General features: G+C 47.5%; 1 protein-coding gene across 1 annotated transcript; it reads right to left on the bottom strand.

Moving 5' to 3' along the window:
* Window positions 1-1697: 1697 nt before the first annotated feature.
* ALOX5AP (arachidonate 5-lipoxygenase activating protein) lies at window positions 1698-24263 on the bottom strand. Its single transcript, XM_058547954.1, has 5 exons — window positions 24107-24263; window positions 17960-18059; window positions 12049-12119; window positions 8591-8672; window positions 1698-2190 (listed from the first exon to the last, which is right to left on the bottom strand). Exons 1-5 carry the CDS (start codon window positions 24174-24176, stop codon window positions 2028-2030), a joined length of 486 nt encoding a protein of 161 aa, XP_058403937.1. The 5' UTR covers window positions 24177-24263; the 3' UTR covers window positions 1698-2027.
* Window positions 24264-24291: the final 28 nt, after the last annotated feature.

The following is a 24291-nucleotide window of genomic DNA, read 5'->3' as shown; positions in this document are numbered from 1 at the left end:
CAGGACTGCCTCAATTTTAAAACTGAAAACCCCACCTCCTAGGAAACCCCTCGTCCCAGGCAAAGTGGGATGGTTGATCACCCTACCATCCTCCAAACTGACCCAGGCTGAGGAAGGCCCAGGGGCCACTTCCAGCCTGCAGCTTGCCGTGACCTTTCCTATCACCGAGAAGAAAAGAAATACCCGGCCAGGATACAAGAGTCTTGCTGGCTGTAGAGAGCTAAGAGCAGAAGCAGCTCTACTGAAGCAATTGGTGCAAAGGAGCTCCTGCTGATGGGGTTTGGCAGTGAAAGCCCGGGCGAGGCTTCAGGCTGGACCATCAGACAGGCCTAGGAAACCATGTCCACGTGGGGGCTTTCCCCTTGCATTGGGAGATCTGCTTGCCTCGAGCATCACACATGAAGCATATTGATCCAGATGTCACACAGGCCAGACTCCATGTTTCCATTCACTCTGCTCCCCAAGCAGGTAACTCAGAGAAGATTGGGGGAGGTTTGGCCCTTGGATTCGCCTCATCCTTCCAAGGACTGTGACCATCATGAGACTCAGTGGGGGGTAAAGGAGTCTCATCTCCTGCTGGGCACCTCAACTGAGAGCTCAATCCTGATGAGCTGACTCCCCTGTGGGAGCTGGCCTCTCTCTGTCGGGTGTCCTGGACTCTTGACCACACCCAGCTATCTTCCAAACTGTGCTCTTTGTGCCAAGGGACGCTAGGTATGACCGCGGTTGGACCACTACGAATCTGTCCACAATATGGGAAAACGGCTCAAAACACATATTTTATTAAATACTTCCTGCCAGCGATTCATGAACTCATTCACTCATTTGTTCATTTGTTCAACCAATTTTGGGGGCACCTATGATGGGCCTAGCATTATCCTAGGCTCTGACACTGAGTTACAGCACACTTTAAACTCAATTATATGATGAGTGTTGGGCATGATGCTCACACATAAAGATCTCAACCTAATCCTCAGGGGGGTGTGTAAGCTTGTGCACAGTCAACCAAAGATTCTTAAGGCAGTCTGTCTGTCTACGGGAAGGAGAGTGCTCTGTTTTTGTTTGTTTGTTTGTTTTTTGCATTTCTCCGCAATTATTTATCTCATTAAAAACATTGGGGAAAAAACCCACATCTTAATCTCATAAAACTCAGACCTACTGTCCCCTACAATACATCACTTTACAGGAAGTTTGATTAGTTCTCAAATAGTTTGAGTCATTGGGTATCTGCAACGTGCCATCTCTGACCTCGGCAAAGGAAAAGCAAAATAAATAGGATATCAGGGAGATTCAAGAGCTGATGATTTCGTGGGTAGGGCAACACATACTAATAAACATCTTTCCACTGTCATATGGATTTGCTGTGGCTGAGATGTGCAGAGGGTTCTACAGGAGGTCGGAGGGCAACACTAGACCCACCTGGAGTTAGGGAAGGCTTCCTGGAAAGGGCAATGCCTCAGCTGTTTAGTGCCATTTATTTGCTCATGAAGACATTCCAAATAATACATAAAAATATAAACAAGAGAGTAGAACTCATCCCAAATCTCTTCCCTAGAGATAATCACAGTTAATGTTTTGGTGAATACCCTTCCGGGCATGTGTGTGTGTGTGTAAGGATGGTGTATTGTTTATTATCATGATTTAGGTGGAGAAAAACAAACCAGTTGTTCAGCTATAGCAATAGACCAACAAAAAACTCAACCACCAGCCTAAACATTATTTTAGGCTGCATTTTATTTTAAGAAAACATAAATCTGGTCCCAAAACATCTTCAGAAAGCAGGATAAGTCAAGAAACACACAGAATGGATCTGATTAACAAATCTGGGGCCACTGCCATTTTCAAGAGGTGGAGCTACCACCAAGTTACTTTCTTCCAGGAAAAGCAAGGTTAACTTAAGCTGCGAAGCCCAGATGGTCATTAGATTTACAGCTGTCTAAAGAGGAGCCGCATCCTTTACAGAGCTGAGTTATGATGACTTTAGTTATTGATTAGATGAGAGCACCAGCCCTGCATTCAGCAGAGAGTTAGGGAATGAGAAGCAGAGGGGAGATGGTGGTGGTTATTGTCTTTATGTAGTTTTCAAAGTCACTTCCGAAAAAGAGGATGAGGTAATAGTTGAATATTCCAGCAAGGGACATGAGGAACAGGAACAGTATGATGCGTTTCCCAAATATGTAGCCAGGTGTGCTGAAAAAGAAGGAAGGAGAAAACTGTGGAAGCAGCACAATGACACCAATTTAACAAAAAATATTATCACTTTGAGATACATGGGGTTTAAATTGTAGCTCTTTTTACTCAAGAATGCTCCATTTACTTCATATGAAGGATGGAAACGTCTTGGCTATTATTAGTCATTGAACATATTTCAAAACCAAGCTAAAAGAGCCTGGCCCTCAAAGCCGTCCTCGTCAGGGCTCTGCTGTGAGGCTTCTCTGTGAGCTCCTCATTTCCTTCTGAACTCTGCTCCTCGATGGTGTGAAGGCAGTGGGTTCTATTGGTCATCAGGCATTCTGACCGCGGACTAGGAACCCCATGGACTCATTAAGACCCTCTCTTAATGGCTGCTCCTCTCCAGGAGCCCCTATAAGAGCCATGCTGGCAGCTGCGTGTATAACGCAGGACTTTGAGTACCTCTATGAGAGAAGTGATGATTTACATGAGCCAATAAGGCTGGTGGAATCTAAAATCTTGGCATCTGAGAGCTCAATCTATTCTCCTGAGGCTGCCTGAGAATAACTCAGGCTCACTCTAATGAGAGCTGGGCCCCAGCCCTGGAGGACAAGCCCTTACATTTTAAGTGAATGGAGGGAGAGAGACTTTTTAGGACATTCATATCCTTCTCTCAAGGGCTCTAAATCCTAAGCCGCTTAGGCAGGTCATCAGCTGGGGTCAGCAGGCATTTCCCCAGTGATATGTGACTGCCTAATTGTGCATAGTGGCTGCCCTGGCTTCCTCCCTCCCTCTGCAGAATCCTTCTGCGACTGCGGTGGCTGGGTCCACCTGTGTGGCGCTAGTGTGTTTGGAAAGTCCAGTCAAATGGCTCCTTAAGGCTGTCAGTAAAGACACTGGCAAGGGGACGCTTTGGCAACCAGGACCGCTCAACAAGAACAGCCAGCTCAGCTCAACAAGTGAGCAAGTGCAGCCGAGCCTGTCTCTTGCTATAATCAGAGAAAGCAGAATTTGGCATCCACAGGTTTAACGCTGGAAATTTTAACTTTTTGAAAGGGATCCCGAAAGTTCATAATGTGACTCATAATTTTCCTGTGTCAAGAGTTTGAAAGTCATTCAGCAATTGAGCATCAACCTCCTTGCTACTCAAAGTGTGGTCCGTGGACCTGCAGCATTGCCATGCACCAGGTTTGTTAGAAACACAGGATCTCAGGTCCTTTCCTGGATCTACTGGATCCGAATCTGCATTCTGACAAGCTCCCTCCGTGACTCACAGGTACATTCATGTTGGAGAAGCAGTGCTCGCTGATGCCGCCCCTGCTCCTTGGCCAGCTGTTTCTTCTCTCCTTGGTTTCCTATTCACAGTCATGCTCATGAAGTGAGACATTCTCTCTCTTTACAGGGGAAAAAAATGGGTCCCCAAAGAGAGTGTTATGGGCTGAATTGTGTCCCCTCAGATTCCTATGTTGAAGTCCTAAACCTCAGTCCCTCTGAATGTGACTGTATTTGGAGATAGGGTCTTTTTAAGATAAAAAGAGGTCACTATGGTGGACCCTGCCTCCATATGACCGTTGTCCCTATAAGAAGAGAAGGTTTGGACACAGATACACACAGAGGGAAGACCATGTGGGGACACAGGGAGAAGGTGGCCATCTACAAACCAAGGAGAGATGCCTCAGAAGAAACCAAGGCTGCCAGGACCTTGATGTGGGACCTGCAACCTCCAGAACTGTGAGACAGTAAATTTCTGTTGTTTACGCCACCCAGTCTGTGGCACTTTGTTATGGTGGCCTGAGCAGACCAATACAGAGAGTTACCTGCTAATGCTGGTAAGGAAGTGAAAAGAAAGTACGGGAGTCTATTTTTCAGTCAGAGAATAGAGGGTTCAGAGAAATTAAATTGTGAAAAGTCAAATATTGTGGTGGCTCAGATTTATCACATGAATGAGGTCACCATATGCTCATTACAGAAACAAGAAAAAGTGATGTGTGAAGCTGTTTCAGAGCGTGCTCGAGATAGGCCTGCAGTGAAGAGTGAAATGCAGTGCCTCCTGAGGAAATGGTGGTATTCTTGAATTTGGGCAGGATCTCTCAAAGGACTCAAGGCACATCGCCCCAAAAGGAGACAGGTCTGTGGTGCTTTAATCTTCCCAGGGCGTGCAAAGGGGGTGGGAGGCAAGAACTCAGTGCACAGCCATCCCGTGCAGGGCTAAGTGTGCACGGGAGCCCCAGCTCAGGCACGTCAGTAGGGGCATTTTTAAGTCTCTCCACCATGGAGATGGGCTACGGCCCTGGGAGGTGGGCACAGTGGGCACATGAAGAGCCTGTCCCAGGCTCAGGCACAGCCCGAGAACCTGAAATGAGGGAAAGCCCAGAAGGACGAGCGAGGGACCTGGACAGTTCACGCACTGCCTAATTAGACTTTGAGAATCAAGACCTCTCTCATTGTTTCTAAAAGCTGATACGTAGTTCTCTCTAAATGGGGTTGGGAACGTCAGAATTAAATTATTAAGCATCGGGCCGGCCCCGTGGCTTAGCGGCTAAGTGCGCGCGCTCCACTGTGACTTCAGTTAATTCTCAAAACCATCGTGTGAGGTATTATTAACCTATTTTCCAGGGGGAGAAATGGAGACAGACAGGTTGAGTGACTTGCCTAAAGTCACACAGCCAGGAAGAGGCAGAGTGGGAATTCAAACCTGACTGTGTGAGGCCGGAGTCCTGCTCTTTCTACCACCCTGAGGACTCCTCCGGATTTTGGAGACTAGGATTTGGTTATTTGTTCTGACACAAATGTGCCCCCCAACACACACACAGCATAAAACCTACATGGAAACGTAAATGAGGCATCTGACAGACAATTCCCATCTGGAATGTGCCCAGACCTTCTAGGAAGAGGAGCTGTGGTGAGAGAGGTGAGCCCAGGCAGCAAGACACCCGAGGTCCTGCCCTGCTCACTGCTGTGTGGCCTTGGCCATGTCTCTGACCCTCCCCCGCCCTCACAAAAATGGACACAAAACACAGGTAGGAACAGAAAACTTTATGGTCCCTTCTGGCTTTACAATTCTATTCTTTCCAATAAGGAAATATCACTTTAAACCTGGTGACTTCTAAAGGGATTAAAAATGGTAAGATCCGTGAGAGCAAGGTATTGCCTCCTTCGTTCACCCACATATCTCCAAAAATCAGGCCCTCCACAAATTTTGGTCAAATGAGTGAATCGTTCTCAGCAAAGAGGCATGAACAGTGATTCCCAAACTCGGTGTGTGTAAGAATCACCTGAAGAAGTTGTTGAAATGCAACAACTTCTGGGCCCCCAGCCCAGAGATGCTGACTCTATAAGACCAGGGTGGGGCCCAGTAATCTGTATTTTTGATAAGCACCCCAGGCGATTCTGGTGCAGCTGGCCGGCAGGTTTCACTTCAGAAGCACCAGCCTTGATACCCATACCACCCAGGGGTTCCCCAAGAAGCAAGCTCATCCTCTCACTCTGGTGAAGTAACCCCATGGTCCACAACTGGGGAGGGCCCAAAGCCTCTAAAATATTGACACTCAGAGGGAAATGACTACAAGGGATCAGTTCTTTTGAAAATCGTGTCCATTATTATTTCTATAAGTTCAACATTTTTGGTCTTGCACTGTGTCCTGACTCTAGGAGATCCCCAGGTCTCCCCAAGGGCAAGGGCTCTGTCATGTTTGTTGTTATCACCTCAGCAACTGACACAGTACCTGGCTCAGAACAGGAGGTTAGTAAACATTTACTGAATGGATGCTGAGTGAATGAGGCGTGAGCGAGCAATGAGGAGAAGGGGGAGTTGGGTAACCTGAGTTCATTGGCGCAAAGAGTTGCCAACCTTTTCCTGCCCTCCACTGAGCTGAGAACATCAAACTGCAAAGAGGAATTCAGTGGGAGCTCCAACAGGAGACGGGGCCCTGAGGGTCAGGAAGAGAGAGAACCTCGTGCCCACTGGTGAAGGTAGACGAGAAAAGACAAATAGTCTAGTAGTATAATGCCAACTGCCATTGAGTTTGGGCCCAGATAGTAGTTTAGAATGAAAGAGGAAGAAGCTAAGATTCATCCTTAACTTCTGTGTGGCTAAGGATGCCACAGATGATGGGGAGAAAGGGGTTAGGGAGTAGGAGGAGAGACTGAGAATAAGAGCCATAAACTTCTGGGAGGAATAAAGGAGGAAGCTGCAAAATCCTTGCAGGGCAGCCGGAAGCCTGGAGGCAGAAGCTTCGGTAGGGGAGATACATCAAGGGATGTCTTACCTCCCCACTGGACCAAAACTGACTCTGGAACTTCTGAAGTGGACAGGGCCAAAGCAACTTCTGGGGAGGACTTAAAGATGATCTAGAGCCCAAGGGAGAAATTCTGGGTGAAGATCTCACTGAGCAGTATCTTCCTTGGCTGGTGAGGCCAAGGACTGAAGCAGATCCCTGTGCATCAGGGCATTAAGGTGTCTGCAGAGTCGGAAGTGTGACACAGCCCGGGGACAGAGGTGGGGCATGCGAAAGAGGGGAGTCCATAACAGAAGAGAGTATTAGCAAGTAGTTTCTAGAAGGCTGAATTGAAAATCTCCTTGGATGTAACCACAGGGCCCCTCAGGCTTGCATCTACCTTAGGCTATATTTTGGTCTAGATCAGGATTAGACATTTCATCTAGTATGTATCATTTCTATGCATGACAATCGCACAGAATTGTGTGAAGTACTGTGAGGCCACGTTTGGTCTCAGCGGGAAAGAGCACCATGACTAATTAGTACTGAATGCCATGGATGCAGGAGAGGTGAGGAGAGTCTAGAACCAGCACAGATAGTGGGTAAAGGGGCTGTTGGGATCTTCTTACTACCATCTAATGGGGGAGCCCAGGGAGGGATTTAAGAGGTTAGGCCATTTACATTTCAATGAGGTCCAGAGAAATGTAATATTTTTAAGATTTTAAGTCTATATCCTTTTGTTTATTTTTGCCACCTCTGTTCATTCCCTAGTAGCGCTTATCTTTAAAATGAACACAGCCTGTGGGTAAATGGCAAATTTTGTCATGCCCCACAGATTGTCATGCCCCACTTTGAGATCTCAGGCAAGTGGTGACAGATGAAGAGAAGAACAGTGACTAGGCCGAATCCCTGGGACTCTGGGGGAGGGAGATGGGGCTGCATAGGGCGCCAGCCCAAGAGAGCAGAACCCCCTTATTTCATTGATAGACACTCCGCCCCCCTCAACCCTTGACAACAGGTAAGTCCCCGGGGAAAGGCAGAATAGAGGTTTTCCAGGGTAAAAGAGAATAAAGAATATCATTTAGGACAGTGTTGATAAGGATAAGAGAGAGAATGGAATTGTGGTTTTAGAGAATAAATAAGAATATGACCAGAGAGAACCGAAGAAGAGATGAGCACAGAGGAAGAATTGCTGTGAGAAGAGTCCTTCTTCCCCCGGCCGCAGCTCTCCATCGAACCACCATAAGTCATTTAGCTTCGCAGGCTCCCAGGTTCCCCAGATGTAGAGCTTTCACCCGCCGACCTCCTGGGATGCCACTGCCTTTGTCCCCGTTGAAGGATGCTGTCTAAACGGAGAGCCCATTAACCACTAGAAAAGGATGCTATTGTAAAAGACAGAGAGGGATGTGAAACTAGACAAGGAGAAAAATGGTGAGGAAGGCTGGGGTCAGCATATGGGCGGCAGCCTCCTAGGACATATTCCTGGCTCTCAGAGCCCTTCTGGTACATTAAGAATTCTGATCTCTGAGGAACTGGTGGCATACTGTAACTTGAACATTCCTTCTATAGGTATCGTCATTTATTTTGCTAAAATCCAGATTTCCCAATCCAGGTGTAATGAAAGTATAATTGCTGCTTTGGGGCTTTCTGTCTGGCAACATCTAGAAGCAATGCAACAGTGACTCTATTCACAGCCTCCATGCGTTGCGTGTTATTGCACCTTATTTTCTCAACATTCTTTCTGCTGGTCCCCGGAAGATCCGTCACTCAAGAGAACTTATCACAAGGTGCAAGCTTTAGTTCCCATTTCTCTAGGCCAACAATGAAATGTTTCACTCACCCGAGGCCTTGGGAAGCCAGACATAGAAAGTCATTCAAGCCCCAGACTCCGAAGAGTGGGAGTAGAGGGTGTGGAGCTGTAAGGAATGTGCAGCGCAGGGCATTAAAGCACCTTTGTGAGCCCAACGCTATGTGGAGGAATTTTTTAAATGGGAAAACTAGTCAAGTCCCCCAACTGTATTTTCAGAGCCCGCCAAGTTCAGAGAGAAAAGAATGAGGGATCCTCATCAGCCTTCACCCTCCCACTCCAAGTGGTCCCCCAGAGCCTTAAATGCTAGGCAGCATATTGTTGTGAATTACCACTCTTCCTGCTCAAAAAGCGTGACTCACTCCGTGGGTCTTAAACAGTCCCAGTGGCCTACCTCTGCGTTCTCTCTCCCAGATAGCCCACAAAGTACTTTTGCCTCACGAACAGGTACATCATTCCAGCGAAGGCGGCAGGAACTAAGCAGAGAAAGGAAAATGCCTGGATTAGTTTCGTAGATGCCAAAACGCACTAAGTTAATGCAATATTCATACAGTCGTCAGGCAACTAATGTTGGACACAAAATTGAGCAGAGGCCTCCTCTTCTGACAGTCAGGGGTGATGTGAGGTTCAGCAGAAAGCCTAGGGCTGGAAGAAACCTGAGAACTTTAATAATGGTAATGTTACCCTATATTGGCATCATGGTATAGTTGACAAAGTGTTTCACATCCATCCTCTAATTAGAACCCTTCCCACGTGACCAGGATCATCTTTTCTATTTCCAGATAGAAACTTGGAAGCCCGTGGAAACTTGGGCTCAATTGGTCGCAGACTTGTGCAAGGCTGTCAGCTCTAAGTGTGGGGGTGGGGAGGGAGCCAAATGTGAACCCAGAGCCCAGCTCTGAGGCTGGTTTTCTTAAAAGTATAGCCCTCATCTGTGAGCCTCAAGGCAGCACAAGGCTTAAGCTTTTCTGGACAATTGCTGCCATTCAGAAAAGACCTCTAGGGAAGGAGATTCCCTTTGCATTCTAGCCCTGCGAGGAACAGCCACGAGCAGCACCCAGATAATTCTACAGAGTCCTGAAGGCTTGGAGCTGAAAGTTAGAAAACCCCATTCCACCAGGACTATGACAATCTGGAGCTAACACTTAACTCGGTCCACATCTCACAAAGGGCTGATGGCAGCTTTCCTACCTAGGAGGAATTATTGTGCAGGTGAAACAGGGGCACGAGTATGAAAGCACTTGCCAGCATTATTCAAATACCAAATTAACTGCGAGGACTGAGCACTTTCTACTCCTGGCACTGCCTCGGGCACTTTGGGGACTTGGGCTCTCCGGTCCTCCCTGTCACCTGATAAGGAGCACAGTAAGATCACCATTTGACAGGTGAGGAAATCAGGTTCAAGGAAGTCTGTTTGCCCAGAGTCACCCCCCAGACCAAAAGACCCATGAGGACAGCCACGTTCTGCTGGCCATCATCTCTGTGCCTGGCACAGTGCCTGCCAGCAGGCTTTCAAAAAACATTTGTCCAATGAATAAACGAATAAAGGTCAGACAGGTGGGCCAAGGAGGAGATGGAATTTGAAACCAGGTCTGTCTGATGTCAAAACTTTATCACCACCACCAGCGTCACCAATAATAACCTTTACTGGGCTTCTATTGTTAGGTTGAACTCTACGAAAGTGCCATTTTTGTGGGTCATAAACAGTCGGATATTAGCAGTTTTACACGGTTTGATCTGATATATGCCAAGCACTGTGCCAGGGGCTTTATGCACATTATCGCACTGAATCATCCTGGGAGCACCATCAGGGAGAGAGTGGTCCTGTTTTACAAATGAGGAAACTGAGTCCTGGGAAAGCTGAGTAACAGCCCGGGGTCTCAACACCAGCAGCGAGTGTCCCCGGAACTGCCTCCAGTCCTCAGTGCCCAAGACCCTGTTCTTTCCACAACCCCGCCCTGCCTCCCAAATAGTCGTGTTTTGTGGCAGATAAGAAAAGCGAAGCACGAGAGAAACTGCTGTGAGGTTCATCCTATTCTCTGAAAGTCACAAAATTGTCACAGTTCACAGGTTGCCTTGGACACCAGTTTTTTCTGCTTTGTTCCATGTGGATGGCTCTGCTTTAACTTACTGGACAACTGTCTTTCAAGGAGAACTAAGTTGAACACGAGCTAGTAGAAATCAGGGGTGGAAAAGGCTGCCCTCATTGCCCTCAGGCAGGGAACGGTGCATGCCTCCTGTGTGGATCTGGGCTGCGTGGAACAGCAGGAGGGGTGTCATGGGTTCAAATCTGGGCTCTAAAATTCTGAAGTGTGAGCAAGCCACTTGGCCCTCTGCGGCTTGGGCTCCTGCTCTGTAAAGTAAAGGGTTTGGGCTAGAATGATCTCTGGGGTGCCTTTCAGCTAAAAAATTCTGCAACCTACGATATTCCTGAGAAATGAGGATTATCACCGGGGTTTACTGACACTTTGTCCCCTGGCAGTGACAACACTTGTTTGGGCAGGAAATGCATATTTCCAGGGCTCTGAAACACCTTCAAACTCCCTTTGTGTTTATTTAGCTGGAGCAACTCTAGATGCATCTGCATCGAGTATCATCTAGGACATAAAAGGAATCACTCCTAGCACGAGCATGGTTGGACTTCATTTTTCAAGTAATGCCAGACATGTTTCTTATTTAACTCAGGATAGAAACTGGAAAATAAATAGTGAGCTACTGACAGCCTTACGGAGCACATAAGGAGGCCACATGGTGTCCCTGAAGTGGTTTCTGCTGCCACCCCTCACCTCTGTTCTCTATCACTGCACTTTATTCTTTTCCCTCCTGGCACTGCTCACTCTCAGCAAGAATTTATCCATTCACTTGTTTTCTGTGGTTCATCTCGCCAACTGCCATGTGCTTCACCACTGTCTCTTTTCCTTTATCATTGTGCATCCAAGCACAGGGCTTGTCACATAGTATGTGTACAATGTATACATATTATATAAATGACTAAAGTAAAAGGATACTTGTGAAAAATCCAGGATTTAGCCCAAAAGACCTGGACTCTCATCCTGGCTCTGTTATTCACCAGCTGAGTAACCTTGAACAAGTTACTTTGTCTCGTTGAACCAAAGCGTCCTCAAAGATAATAAGGGGAAATAATATCCATTCTACCTACTATATACTGCCTACCATAAAGTGGGAGAAGATGATGGGAATAAACAGTTCATCAGAGGCCACTAATGGCCTTTTCTTATGCACCCTGCTGGACCACAGCATGGAAGCTGGCCGGGTCGTGCTGTGTCCACCAGACACAGTGCCAATCTCCAAAGGGGACCAAAAAACATGCTTCTGGTTTCCATTCAATTTTAAATCAACTCTGGGAATCAACTTGCTGAAGTCAAGACTGTGGGCTGCTGATAACCTGGGAAGGCTGGAGACTGGAATCCAGCCCGTGGCTCTGCAGACACAGCCCGAAGGAGGACTGCCACCCTGGAAGCTTATTAGCAGAAGAGCCAAGTGACAGCAGTCCCAGAATAGATCCCTCAGGCACTCTCATTTATAATGCCCTTGTATCTGAGCTAACATGCTTAAGGATTCTGAGTCACATTTAGCTTTAAACCACCCTTGTCAGTGCAGCAGCTCTCAACCAGCCACCAGGGAGCAAGCATTAGCAATGCATTATCACACCACTCTGCACGGGCACAGAGCATGCCTGAAACACCACCTCCCCAGGGTTCTCACCTCTCCAGGGCTTCACAGATCCGAGCTGGAGGTCAGGGCAAAGTCTTTTCAAGAAAAAGCCTGCACTTGAACCTCCTTAAGATGCATATTTCAGAAAGAGAACACACAAAGAGAAGCCTAAGTTACCTTGGCTGCAGAGTAGCCCGGCACTCCAGAGCATGACAAGGAAGGTGGGATACGCATCTACGCAGTTTTGGCTGCAGAATAAATAAATAAGGAGAAGAAAAATCAGAAAACATGTTACTGTAGTGTAATCTGAAAACCACCTGAAACCCCAAATTAATAATCACTATGGCACATGGGGCACAAACCCCATTCCTAATTCCACTTACATCCACCCAATAAGATGCGGCAGCCAGCCGCCACATCAGAAACAGACAGTGGTGTAAGGCGAACACACGTTCAGAATCCATTTACGCTCTTCCGTGAAGCTGATCAGAGACTTGTTTTCTTGATGGATTTGCTTTGGCAAGCTTCCTGCTCCTGGCTGTGCCACAGTACTCCTTGGAATTGAAAAGTGAGCAACGCAGACAGCAGGGTTGTGGCTGCAGTCCGGGGGTGGGGAGGCGGGGGAAAGAGCCCACTAAGGAAACCTTGTGTCAGACACACAGGTCAGCGCAGACCCACAGGCCAGGCTGAGCAAGGAAAGGGGAGCTTCAAGCATTAGAGAAACCAGGGTCAATTCAGAAAAGCTGACGCTCAGAAAGTTATCTTGCTGAGAGTGACCGCTGTGTGCAGAGCTCAGTCCTCGCCCGTGGAGGGGCTCTCAGTCTGCACCGGGCACCGTGCTGGTGTTTTACTCTTGCGTCTCCTTTAAACTCACTGTAATCCTGTGAGTACACATGCTGACTGCATGAGGGTCCTATGGCTGCTGTATCAAGTAGCCACAAACTTAGTGGCTTAAGACAAGACAAATTTGTTATCTGGAGGTCAGAAGTCTGAAATGGGTCTCATTGGGCTAAAATCAAGGTGTCAGCGTGGCTGCATTCCTTCTGGCGACTCTGGGGAAGAATCCATTTCCTTGCCTTTCCCAGCTTCTGGAGCTCACGTGCATTCCTGGGCTCATGACCCGCTTCCGACCTCAAAGCCAGCAACGGCTGACCAAGTCTTTCTTACATTGAATCACTTCGACACCAACTCTTCTGCCTCCTTCTTCCACATTTACATGACCCTTGAGATTACATTGGTTTCTGCCTAGATAATCCAGGATAATCTCTTTATTTTAAAGTCAACTAGATAGCAACCTTAATTCACCCTTGCCCTGTAACAGAACCTATTCACAGGTTCCGGTGATTCGGATGTGAACATCTTTGGGGGGGTTGTTATTCTGCCTACCACAATTACTCTCCTGTTTCAGATGAGAAGCTGAGGCTTGGAGAAGTTGCAGAACTTGCCCAGGGTCACCCAGCTACGGAGTAACAAAGCCAGGATGCACACGCTGGTCAGTCTGACTCTAAAACCAGGTCTGCTACCTCTTCGACTATACTAAACCAATAGCGAGCGTCATCTTGAGGACTTTACAGTCTGGATCAGACAAGCGATATCCACATCCATGGAAAAACAACACGAGACATGGAGGCATGCAAGGATGCGGGGCAATGCAATAGAGGGGAAAGGGCACGTGACCAGGACTTCATCCCTGACCCGACCTTAAGCAGCTGTTTGTCACTGGCAAAGCAATCTCTCTGGACTTAGTTTCCTTACCTGCAAAACTAAGATACTGATCACTAATGACTCTAAGATCCACTTAAGCTCTAAGAGTTGATGGTCTAATGCACCGTACATTGCCACATATTGACAGTATATTTACAAATGTTAACCATTGTACTAACAAACTATTATTATTTCATATTTTCTTTTGTGGAGAGTTTTGTGCTGTTTTTTCTTTTCTTTTTTTTTTTTTTGTGAGGAAGATCAGCCCTGAGCTAACATCCGTGCTAATGCTCCTCTTTTTGCTGAGGAAGACCAGCTCTGAGCTATCTATTGCCAATCCTCCTCCTTTTTTTTCCCCAAAGCCCCAGTAGATAGCTGTATGTCATAGTTGCACATCCTTCTAGTTGCTGCATGTGGGACGCGGCCTCAGCATGGCCGGAGAAGCGGTGCGTCGGTGCGCGCCCGGGATCCAAACCCGGGCCACGAGTAGCAGAGCGCGCACACTTAACCGCTAAGCCTCGGGGCCGGCCCTGTGCTGTTTTCTCTGCAAGACAAAACTGACAAACCCATTTTGACTCTCATTTCTGGAGGTCTATGAGCTACTCCCCAGATCTCACAACAATTCCCTGTGCTACGTTCACTCTGATGCACCACACTATCAACATTTTTATCGAAAAAAGGACGCGTTGCTATTTTCCCTTTCACTTTCCCCCACCTTTGGGAATGAGATATAGAAGCACTTAATTAATCTTTTGCTACTTAGTTTGGGTTAATTTGAAATAAGTAAATATCACTAATAATAGTCATAGTATCAATACTAATCAATAAAATCAATGTAGGTCTATCACCTTCAAATAATTTGACAAGTCCATGCTAGTTGAAGTGAGTCTAGAGTGGATTCTGAGAGGTACAGGGGAGAAGGGACATCAGGGTGGCATTTCCCAAAATGCATTTTGTGAAACACTAAGCCCTTAATACCCTCTGCAAAAAAATGGTGAGAGAGGTCTTTAGTTAAATAAGATCTTGCCTTCTTGGAGAGCCAAGAATTATGGTGTCCCTTGGGACATTAAATGTTCTCAAGTCTTGCTTTACAGAACTTGTTCTTCCCTCTGACACCTGTTAACAGCCCACGAATTTGTAATCTATGGACACATTTGAGAAAATTACACATCTCCAGAGATCTACCTCTCTGGCACCTGTGCTTATCTGCACTCGTGGAGAAGAACCTTAGGTCAGGTAACTGAGATTTTTCTCCAAAAGTTGAACTTTGATTGCTCTAGCCATGCTCATCAGCTGGAAACGGGGCTTTGAACTTTGTTTTATACACATGAACAGAGAGTCAAGAAGGAGATTCCTTTTATCTCTCAAACCCTGACTCAGCCCTGCCCTAGTAGGAGGTGGAGGGGTGGGGCAGACTGTTAACCAAGGCCAAGTCTGAGCTGATGGCCACTCCTGGCTGAGATGTCTGTCTATCAACCACCCCAAAATCTCGACCTGTCTGTATCAGTCAACAGTCACATTTTATGCTGAAAAATATGCATCAGGCTTTTCAATCCACCAGCATCACTTATCCTTTATGCTAGTTTTCCTTTATGGCCACAGCCCCTAAACATTTATGATCTCACACCCCATCAAGCAAGTTTTGAGCATGCAACCCTATGACAGGTGTATCTCTGTATAAATTATATATACATACTACTCTCAATCTGTATATTAAAAGCGAGTAAAGCTTAATGTCTTATTTTTTAGATAGCAAGATTAAACACATGTTCTTCTCTTCTTGCCCCCCCATGGCTCACCTTGACCCCCTGTTTGGTGCCCTTGGAAGCCCTTGGTGAAGCTATCGCCGAGATCACTTTCTACTGAACTAACACATAACCCCTTCCCAGCATCTTCTCTACAGAGGCAGGCAGACCAGGGGCCTCTGGCTTTTGTAGCTTTGGAGGCTGCCGCATTGATCTCCAGCCCCTTCTACAACCCACGACAGGCACATCCATAGCGCTGTTAGCTGGGTCAGGGAGGAAGTGGTCTTTGTAACGGAACCACAGCAGTGTCTAGGCAACCTCTATCTTACAGAAAACTCTCCTCTTCCCCCTCAGTTCCTACCTCTCCACAGCTCGCTCTCCTATCCACATTGTCCTCCTTCCCCTCTCATGGGGGTTAAGCGGGAAAGATATGTGGGTTTTGGGAGCTGGGCTGCAGTGCCCACACAGCGAGGACGCCTGGGCCACACTGATCGCCCACCACTCTCCTCTAGCTCCTTCTTACCTCAGGAACCCCACACCATTACAGAACTTCCAACCATCCCTCCAAATGACGCAGCGCAACCACCACCAGACGGCACTTCTGCAATTCGGAGGCCCGCAGCGGGGCCAGGTGAAGCACGGGGGCTTCTCAGAAGCAGAGCTAGGTCACTCCTGGGGACGTGGCAGGAACTAGACGGCCTGGCCTGCTCCGTTTCCTCTTCATTGCCAGCAAAATGGAAACTTAACTTCTCACAAGTGACAGTGAAATTCCACCGCACGGCCGCCCTGCCCATCTTCTCCAAATGGACGAGCTGAGGAGTTCAGAAGAAGGCACTGTGACTGGCGAGAATGTAGTGATCTGGCGGAAGAAGCTTCTCTTTCCAAATTGGTGGAAGAGTATTCATGTTTTCTTTGGATTCTGTTTTCAGAGGTTTGGACGTCGCCCTGATCAAAGATGCCCTCTTCGCACTTCTCGCACACAGAAGTGTCTGAAGGGAGTTCTCGCATCTCCCCTGGCAAATGTCACAGAAAGGTTGATGGCACCTTACATACTTTCCCTATCCTCCTTTAAATGGGTCTAAAATACCTTAAATCACATCTTTTAACTTCTTCAGTTGATTCTGAGAATTAACACACTGAAGGCCCAAATGTTAAAATAGAAATCTCCCTATAAGTCGTTCAGGAAAGGATTTCCTTGAGATCAGACTGCCGGAACAACCCTGCACAGCAGTGCTCAGTATGAGGGAGCAGGACCCAGGGCAGGTGGGGTGGGCTCTAGAGAAGAAGGTCTGGATGGGGTGCCCCAGGGACCGTAAGCACCCAAGGGCAGCCTGAAGCACTGAGCCCAAAAGAGGCAACGGTCCCAGAGAGGGTGAGGAGACCAGGAAATCAGCCTGTGACTATCCTGTAAGCGTGTCCATGAGTTGTTTGGACCAGGCACGCAGCAATTAGAAGCTTCAGGACAAAAGGGGCCAATGATGAAAAGCGGCAATGGAGAAGACTCTCCCTCCATCTTCCACACACCCATGCCTCATTTCAAAAATAAAAAGTACCTAGATGAGGAAAAGACTGAAGAGAAAGCACGCTGGTGAGTGTGATGAAGCCCTGTCCAGTTGAGATCCCTTGAAGTCAGGTTAATTCACAGGAAGCCAACGGTACCCCTGAACATGGACCCTTCCTCCCAGTGGCTCCCACAGAGCCAGCAGGGGCACAGAACCCAGACCCTTCAGTGTGAATCCTCATCCCTGTGTTTGCTTGTCCTGTCCTTGCCATTCTAAAAGTACTGCTCTTGTGTGGCCATGACTCTCCCTTTGAAAGGATCTCTGCGGACACCTCTGAGCCGAGATTCAAGGCCAGCTCCCTTGCCAGCTCATAGCCAAAGCCTTCCTTTCTGACAGGCCTCTAGTCACAGGCACAGGGAAGCAGGCAGACAGCCCACTGGCATGAACCCTCTATTTAAATACACTCTGCATAGAGGAAAAATGAGTGTTTGATTAACATCCATTCGAATTTGCCTCCCAAATAGCATCCATCTCCTTCACTGAGCTGTTCAGGTATTTTCAAACAGCTTTTTTATTCAAAAGTAAGGGATGAGAGGGGGAATGAATTGCATAATACCCCCATTCTTTCTGTTCTTGTTCTGGTTGCTCAAGGAGACCGGGCATTATGAAACATACTGGCGTCACCTCCAGTCTTTCACCAAGAGGAACGCGAAGGGCCAGTGGGTTGAAGGCTGTTGCCAGCATGTCCTGCCTGTTGCTTCTGAAGCCAGCAGACAAGTAATGGCTGGTTTCATGGTGGTACTTCTGGAAGAACCCCGCAGGAAATTGGTCAACTCCGAGACTGAAGGGCTGGCTCAGAGGTTTCTGGAGCAAGGGGGAGCTGCAGCAATCTCGCCTCCCCCCATCCCATATCCCCACTTCCTTTCTTTTAGCACTAGCACTTACTGAGATGATAAAGGGTGTCCACAAGGCCCCTCAAGGTGAAGTTCAACCTTCCCAGGGAACCCCACCTCCCTGGCCTTCTGAAGGTTAGCCCAGACAGACTTGTGGTCTTGAGGATGGTCATCACTCCAGTAGTGAGGCCCCTGTGCTCATGCCCTCATTCTGTCAGTCAGCAGTGTCAGGGTTTGGACTCACTTGGCAGTGTAAACCCTCTCAAAGGCAAGTGTTCCGGTCCTCTGGAAGCTCCGCCCATTCTGAGTCTTGCTTTCATGCTCCACCTTGTGGGCGAAGAATGCTGCCAGAGGGAAAAGTTTGGATTTGGTTTATAACGGGCACGTTCATGAGCCTGTTATCCCATTATTTTACTAGAATGTTAAATGTTTCCTTGACTTGACCTCCAAACAGCCTTAAATGTACTTCATCAAATGTCAGTTAGCAAAAGCTTATTCAGCAGCTACTCCCCACTAATCACTGCATTTGGTTTGGTGATGCAATAGTGAGCAAGACATAGTCCCCACTTTCACGGATCACAGGAAATAGACAAACAAGTAAAGCAGAAATTACACTACAGTGATTCATGCCGAGATGAGATTGGGTGAGGACACAGTGCTACAGAGGGTGAAAGGAGGCACCTGAATTCAGCATTTGGGTCACAGAGGGATTCCTAGAGGAAGTAACACCTACGACAAAATCTGAAGAACAAGTAGGAATTAGCCAAGCACATGGAGGGGGCAGGGGACAACAGAGGAGATGACTTCACTCTAGTGGGATGGAATATGCAAAGGTCCAGTGGTAAAAACTGTCTAGGGTCAAGAAATGACCAGCTTATGGGGTGGGTTGGGGGAGAATGGGGAGTAGAACCCTGTAGAATTACAAACAAGGCCAAAGAGGTAGGTGGTGAATTGTTCTTTCAATGACATTTATCTATTATCACTTGCCATGTGCCAGACACTTAGCTTGCATCTGAGAACAAAACACACAAAGAGCCTTGGCCTGAGGAACTCATGCTCTGGCAAGGATAGACGAGGAGGAGACAGACCTTACACGGTAAACAAAATACATAAATTAAAACTACACAGTGCCGAGCTACAGACAAAAGCGAAAGCAGAGCACAGTAAGGGTCCGTTGGAAGTGCTTGATGGGGTGTACAGAGCGAGCCTCAAGGAGAAGACAAGTGAGTCAAGGCCTGAAGAAGATGATCGTTGAGAAGTGCCCACTGGGTTTAGCAGTGTGACTGTGACCTTGAGAGCCATGTTAAGAAATTCAGAATTTATTTCCATCTTGAGAGCAACGAGGAGTTATAGACAAGTGTCAGCTGAGGAATGGCATAATCAGAAAGCCACTGTCTTCAGTGTGTGCGTGTTTAGAGGGGTGAGACCCAGGATAGAGGAAAAGATAGGAGGGAGCCGACTAGGGTGATGGCTGCGGTCTGTGGGGTGCGAGAGATGCCGAAGAGACAGAATCCGGAGGGTTTGTCTAGGGACTGGATGGTGGGGGTGGAGCATGAGGGTCTCTCTATTTTATTCCTTTACTCCTATTTCAAGAGGGAAAAAGGGAAAAGTGTGATTGTCAGGTATCCGCTCACAAGGTTCCTTTTCATCAACTTCATATTAGCTTCCTCAAAAAGACATGACAAGATGCCTTATCAATTGTTTAAATGAATAAAAGCCTTTTGCGGTTTTCTTTTTCACAAAAGTACATTCCTTCCCAAGGAACATGCCCATCTGGAGCACAGCTATAGGGCTGACTTGTGTGAGGGGATCTACCACACTCCAGGCACTTCGGGAGGCACTCGACATATATTCCCTGATAGGGCCTTGCACCAACTCAACAGAGAAGTAGGCAGTGATGACAAGGACATAGCAGCTCAGCGATGTTAAACAACCTCCTCAGAGTCACTCTGCTGGGGAGCAGCGAAGCTGGGGCTTCAAACCCAGCTGGGCATGAGGATGCGTGTCTCCTCTCACTGTCATGTTGAAGCTCACCGCAGAGATTCCATCAGCTACCCCGGGCTTAAGTGTACATCTGATCATTCTGAACGTCTCCTCTTACCACAGAATACAGTAGAAAATTCTGGTCATTGTCTTTCTAGAACCCAAGGTGGTGTCTCTTGCCTCTGAACACGTAAACAGGGATAGTGTTAAGAAAGTCAGAGGTTACTTGTGCAACCAGCAGCACAGCCTGGTGGTACTTCTCTGAGTCTGCCTTTCTTCTTCCTCTCCTTGCTCAGAGAAACAAACTCCTTCCTCTTATCCAAGGCTTGCCCTCTACCTGCGACCTTGACCCTGTTCCTGCCACCCTCTTCAGGTCTTTGTTTCATCAGTGTTTTCCCCATTTCCTAAACCTTCGCTCTCTGTTTTTCTCCTTCTCTTTATCCTAGAAACACATTCAGATCTTTCCTACCCTTAAAACAAAACAAAAACAAGCCTGCCTCAGTCCAGTATTCCACTAGGCTCTACCTCTCCTTCCTTCTAAGCTAACCTTGAAAGAGTTGGGCTACCTTTGCCCACTCCTCACCGCCCACTCATGCCCCAGCCCCTTGTTATCCTCTACTGTGTTACAGAAACTAGCATGCAAAGACCACTAACACACTTATCATGGCTAGCTGCTAACATTAGGCCAAACCAGAGACAGAAACACACAGAGACACACAGAGAGAAGCCTGCAAACTATTACTATGCATGTTGTAGAATCTGCCACAGACGAGAATCCACCACATGTTGGGCACTGCTAGCTCCCTTACCTGTGTTGTCTCATGCAATACCTTCATCCACCTCACATGGAAGTTATTGATAACTCTACTTCTCAGTTGAGGAAACTGAGGGTCAGAGAAGTTAACTAACTTTCTCAGGATCACATAAAAAGATCCTGAGATTTTAGTTAACCACAAAGTTAATATGAGCCAGCAGTGTGATACAAGTCAAAGGAATAACTCATACATAGATTATTTTAATACAATCGTTTGTCTGGATCTCGCGAACGGTTGGTTTCCCTTCACAGAAAACACCTACCTGCATCTTAGAAAGACCACGGCAAGATGGGCAGATGGATGGGCAGTGGGAACCCAAGACAAGGGACTCTGGAAACCAAGTCATATGGGAAATGATATGTTGAAGAAGGGATATTACAGCTGATTTCATAAACATAGAAGCAGCAGGCATAGTCTAAGCTTTTCCAGAGAACAGTGGATAGAAGTTACAGGGCAGCAGACTTCAGCTGAACACAAGAAAGAACTTCCTGAGTGGTGAGTGCTTGAATGGATGAATTTGAGGTAATATATGCAGTGTAAGCGTCTACTCTTTGGAGTAGATTTGAATCCCAGTTTCATCACTAGGACCTAGGACCTAGGACCTTCAACCAATAGTCTAGCCTTTCCAAGCCCCACTTTGCCTATCTGTAAAATAGGAATAATAATGGTATATAGTTCATAGGGTGCAAGGATTAAAGGAGATACATCCATCTACACTCCCTGAGAACCAGGCTTTGGCAGTTCTGGTCCAGGTTTCTTGGAACAATGTATTTTAACCTTATTCTGCATTTCCAAATCTGCATTCTGCTGGATCAAGCTGGAAAATGGGCCACAATTCAATGATCTTATTGACTAAAGAGTGTTTGAGAGGCAGAGGAAGTTCCCCCAGGCGGGCGGGGCTCTGCCTCTCCCCCAGGAGTCAGGCTCACACAGGGTACCGAGAGCACAGAGCCCCGGACACCTTCACGGACACATGTGGACTGAATCTCATTGTCTTGAGACAAAGATAAAGTGTGCGGTGCCCGGCAACAACATGTAAATATTTCTTAAAACTAACAGGAAGGATTTGGAACGGCATTTGGGGAGTGGGGGAAGAAAAGCGCCGTTTTTGCATATTTTCTGAATTCTATACGGTAGATCCATGGTTGCAACCCTGAGGTTAATTAGAATTGCAAAGAGAGGCTCTGGACATAACATTTGGACCTTTGAAAACACGTAGAGGTGTTATCTACGAAGTATTTGAATTTTTCTTGTTCCCCTACATGGGTCCACTTAACAGTTACAAACAAAAAGCCCTCACAAGCTGATCTCAGCATCGCATGGGAGTCCTGCTCTCTGCCTCAGAGGGGAGCATGGCTTATCCTGAGCCACCGAGGGGGTATGCAAGGGCTCCTTCTGTAGCTTCAAAAGGGCAGCAGCTTGTCCCTTCTCCAAGCACCAGTAGGGCAGCACTGTGCAAAGTCACTCTGCCCACATGCTATCCTAGCTGCTCACAGGGGGCTGGGGAGGGACAGAGGCTGTGATGTGGGGGCCACACTGTTGACACGGCTACACACACACCCCAGTCATCTGTCTGCCCAGCATGAAAAAGTCTCTAGCCCACAACTGTAGCTCCGTGCTGGTCCATACTTGTCTGTCCCCCATCAGGAAGCCTCCATCGCACTAATCAGTTTGTGGAACAGTTATCGAGGCTGCTGTGTTCTGTCATTATCTATCTTCAACGGCCTGTCAAAAGTCAAGGCCTTTAGATGTGGTTAAGACTCAGACATTCGGTCAGCTGTAATCTCTCCTCCCCGCCTTGTACCAGAGAAGAAGACTTCATCCCACCTACCGAAAATAATTTGAAATCTCACCATCCACCTCAAGTCTGCTCAGGGTTTGCTATGCCACCGAGGAAAAGCCCAGCACCCACTCAAGAGACCAGGGCCAAGTCCTATGCATCTCAGTTAGGAGAGATGAAGAGACTGATCTCACAATAGGAGACTCTGCAGCCTCCCGCCTCAGCTCTGATCTGAGAGGGAGCAGCTCAGCATGAACGCGAACCTCCCAGCTGAGCTCACCCCATAGGTTCAGGGGGTGAGAGGGCACTGGGTGCCCATCAACTGACACTCATCACTTATTTTGGTGGGTATAAGGGAAGGGTGGGAGGGGAGGCCTGCACAGAACTGAACCAGCACTGCCCGCTCACCCATGCACCTCCTTCCACAAGGACCAAGGGCTCCTTGCAGGTTTCCTGCTTACCTTGCCTGCCCATTCTTTCCCGCTACGCCTGACTTTCCTGGGAGGCCCAGACCATAGCTGTCTTGTTCATTGCTACATCCCCATGTACCCAGGACACTGCCTGGCCTACAGTGGGGTCCCTGCAGGTGTATGCAGGTTGAATGAACGAATTCCTTGCTGATTTACAAGACCAAGGGAGCCCAGGCCTGGTGCCTGCATGAAATAGCACTGGCTTGAGGAAATGGCAGCCCAAATAATCCACTTGTTCTCTCTCTGAGCTGCACTCTATTGTGTGTGATTTAGTATGAAAATGTCTGGGTCAGAAAGCTGTAAAGTGTTGTTCCATGTAGGAAACCTACTCAGAGCATGTAAAGTGGGGCCTCTCTGGTGGGGGGAGGCTAGGGGGAGCTTCGCTCTGTGCCCAGAAGGCCAATCACCAGCCTCTGTCCACAGTCAAGTTGCAGCACAATATCAGAATATTCCAAATTGATTAAACACTCAAATTTCCAAAGTGTGACAGTGTGTAAACATTCAGTAATTACCATTAAGTTCTAGAGCTGCCCTTAGCAATAACTCTCCTTTTTTCTCTGTCTTAATAAACTGCAAAATATAAAGCCACTGGAAAGACTCAAAAAAAGGATCTATGGCAGTCCTAACTCAGAACTTTAAAGAACTTTTCACACCCTGCCTTTTTCAGGTCTGGCTACCTTGCTTGGTTTCTTAAGTGACAGCAGGGTTCATGGAAATGCAAATCCCAAAGGAGATTGTCCCTCTCTCTCTCTTTATGTAAGTACATAAAGCATATGAAAAATGCTTCAAAAATTATACAGTGCTAGAGAAAAACAAAGTACTACAAAGAACATGTTTCTTCAAAAGAGAAAAAAGAAATACAGAAGTAAAACAATGATAAGGTGATTTCCCCCTCAAACCCTCCACATTGACTTTTTTTTTCAGCCTCCCAGTGACAGGCCACCTCAGCAGCACTGGAGTCAGCCCAGCTGCCCTTGGTAAAGCCCAGTGTCTGAGTGAACACAGATCTCATTTTCCCTTTCTAGGCTTCTTGCCTGCCACCCCATTTCTGCACAGTAAGTGCTGATTGCAGACACCACAGTGAGGGCTTCTGGAAAGGCCCCAGGTTGCTGCTTGGCTCTTCAAGGGGAATTAGTCATCACCAGTCAAGGGAAAGACAGACCAGGTGAGCGAAAATTCCAAATTCATGGAGAAATGCACACACCCTACACATTCAAACAAAAAGAAACAAATATAGATAAGGCAAAAGTGTGTGCACACACACAGACCTGTGGAAGCCTGACTTTTAAACTAGCAAACAAAGTCTATCCTGTGTTCTCCCTTGAGTGAGGGGCTTCCCTTACCATTCTGGACCACGCTGATGAGGGTGACGATGGCCAGCAGGACAACATTGCCCACGGCTTCTTGATCCATGTCTGCTGCAGGCTGCCCACAGCGAGGACTGCTCCAGCTCCGTGGCACCCCAGGCGCGCACTGTGCGGGAAGGGGAAGTGAGGGCCTGCCTCTCTCTTTCTTCATTAGAATTTCC

This window comes from Diceros bicornis, chromosome 9, assembly GCF_020826845.1.
Source record: "Diceros bicornis minor isolate mBicDic1 chromosome 9, mDicBic1.mat.cur, whole genome shotgun sequence".
Classification (NCBI taxonomy): domain Eukaryota; kingdom Metazoa; phylum Chordata; class Mammalia; order Perissodactyla; family Rhinocerotidae; genus Diceros; species Diceros bicornis.
Note: the sequence above shows the minus strand (reverse complement) of the source record. Positions and strands in the feature narration are given on the sequence as shown.

Excerpts from the sequence above, each read along its gene's own strand:
- ALOX5AP (XM_058547954.1), bottom strand. The coding sequence starts at position 24,176 with ATGGATCAAGAAGCCGTGGGCAATGTTGTCCTGCTGGCCATCGTCACC. Across the intron at positions 12,120-17,959 it reads GAGAGGGTTTACACTGCCAA|CCAAAACTGCGTAGATGCGT; the intron begins GTGAGTCCAAAC and ends TTTATTCTGCAG. Across the intron at positions 2,191-8,590 it reads CTGGGAGAGAGAACGCAGAG|CACACCTGGCTACATATTTG; the intron begins GTAGGCCACTGG and ends CTTCTTTTTCAG.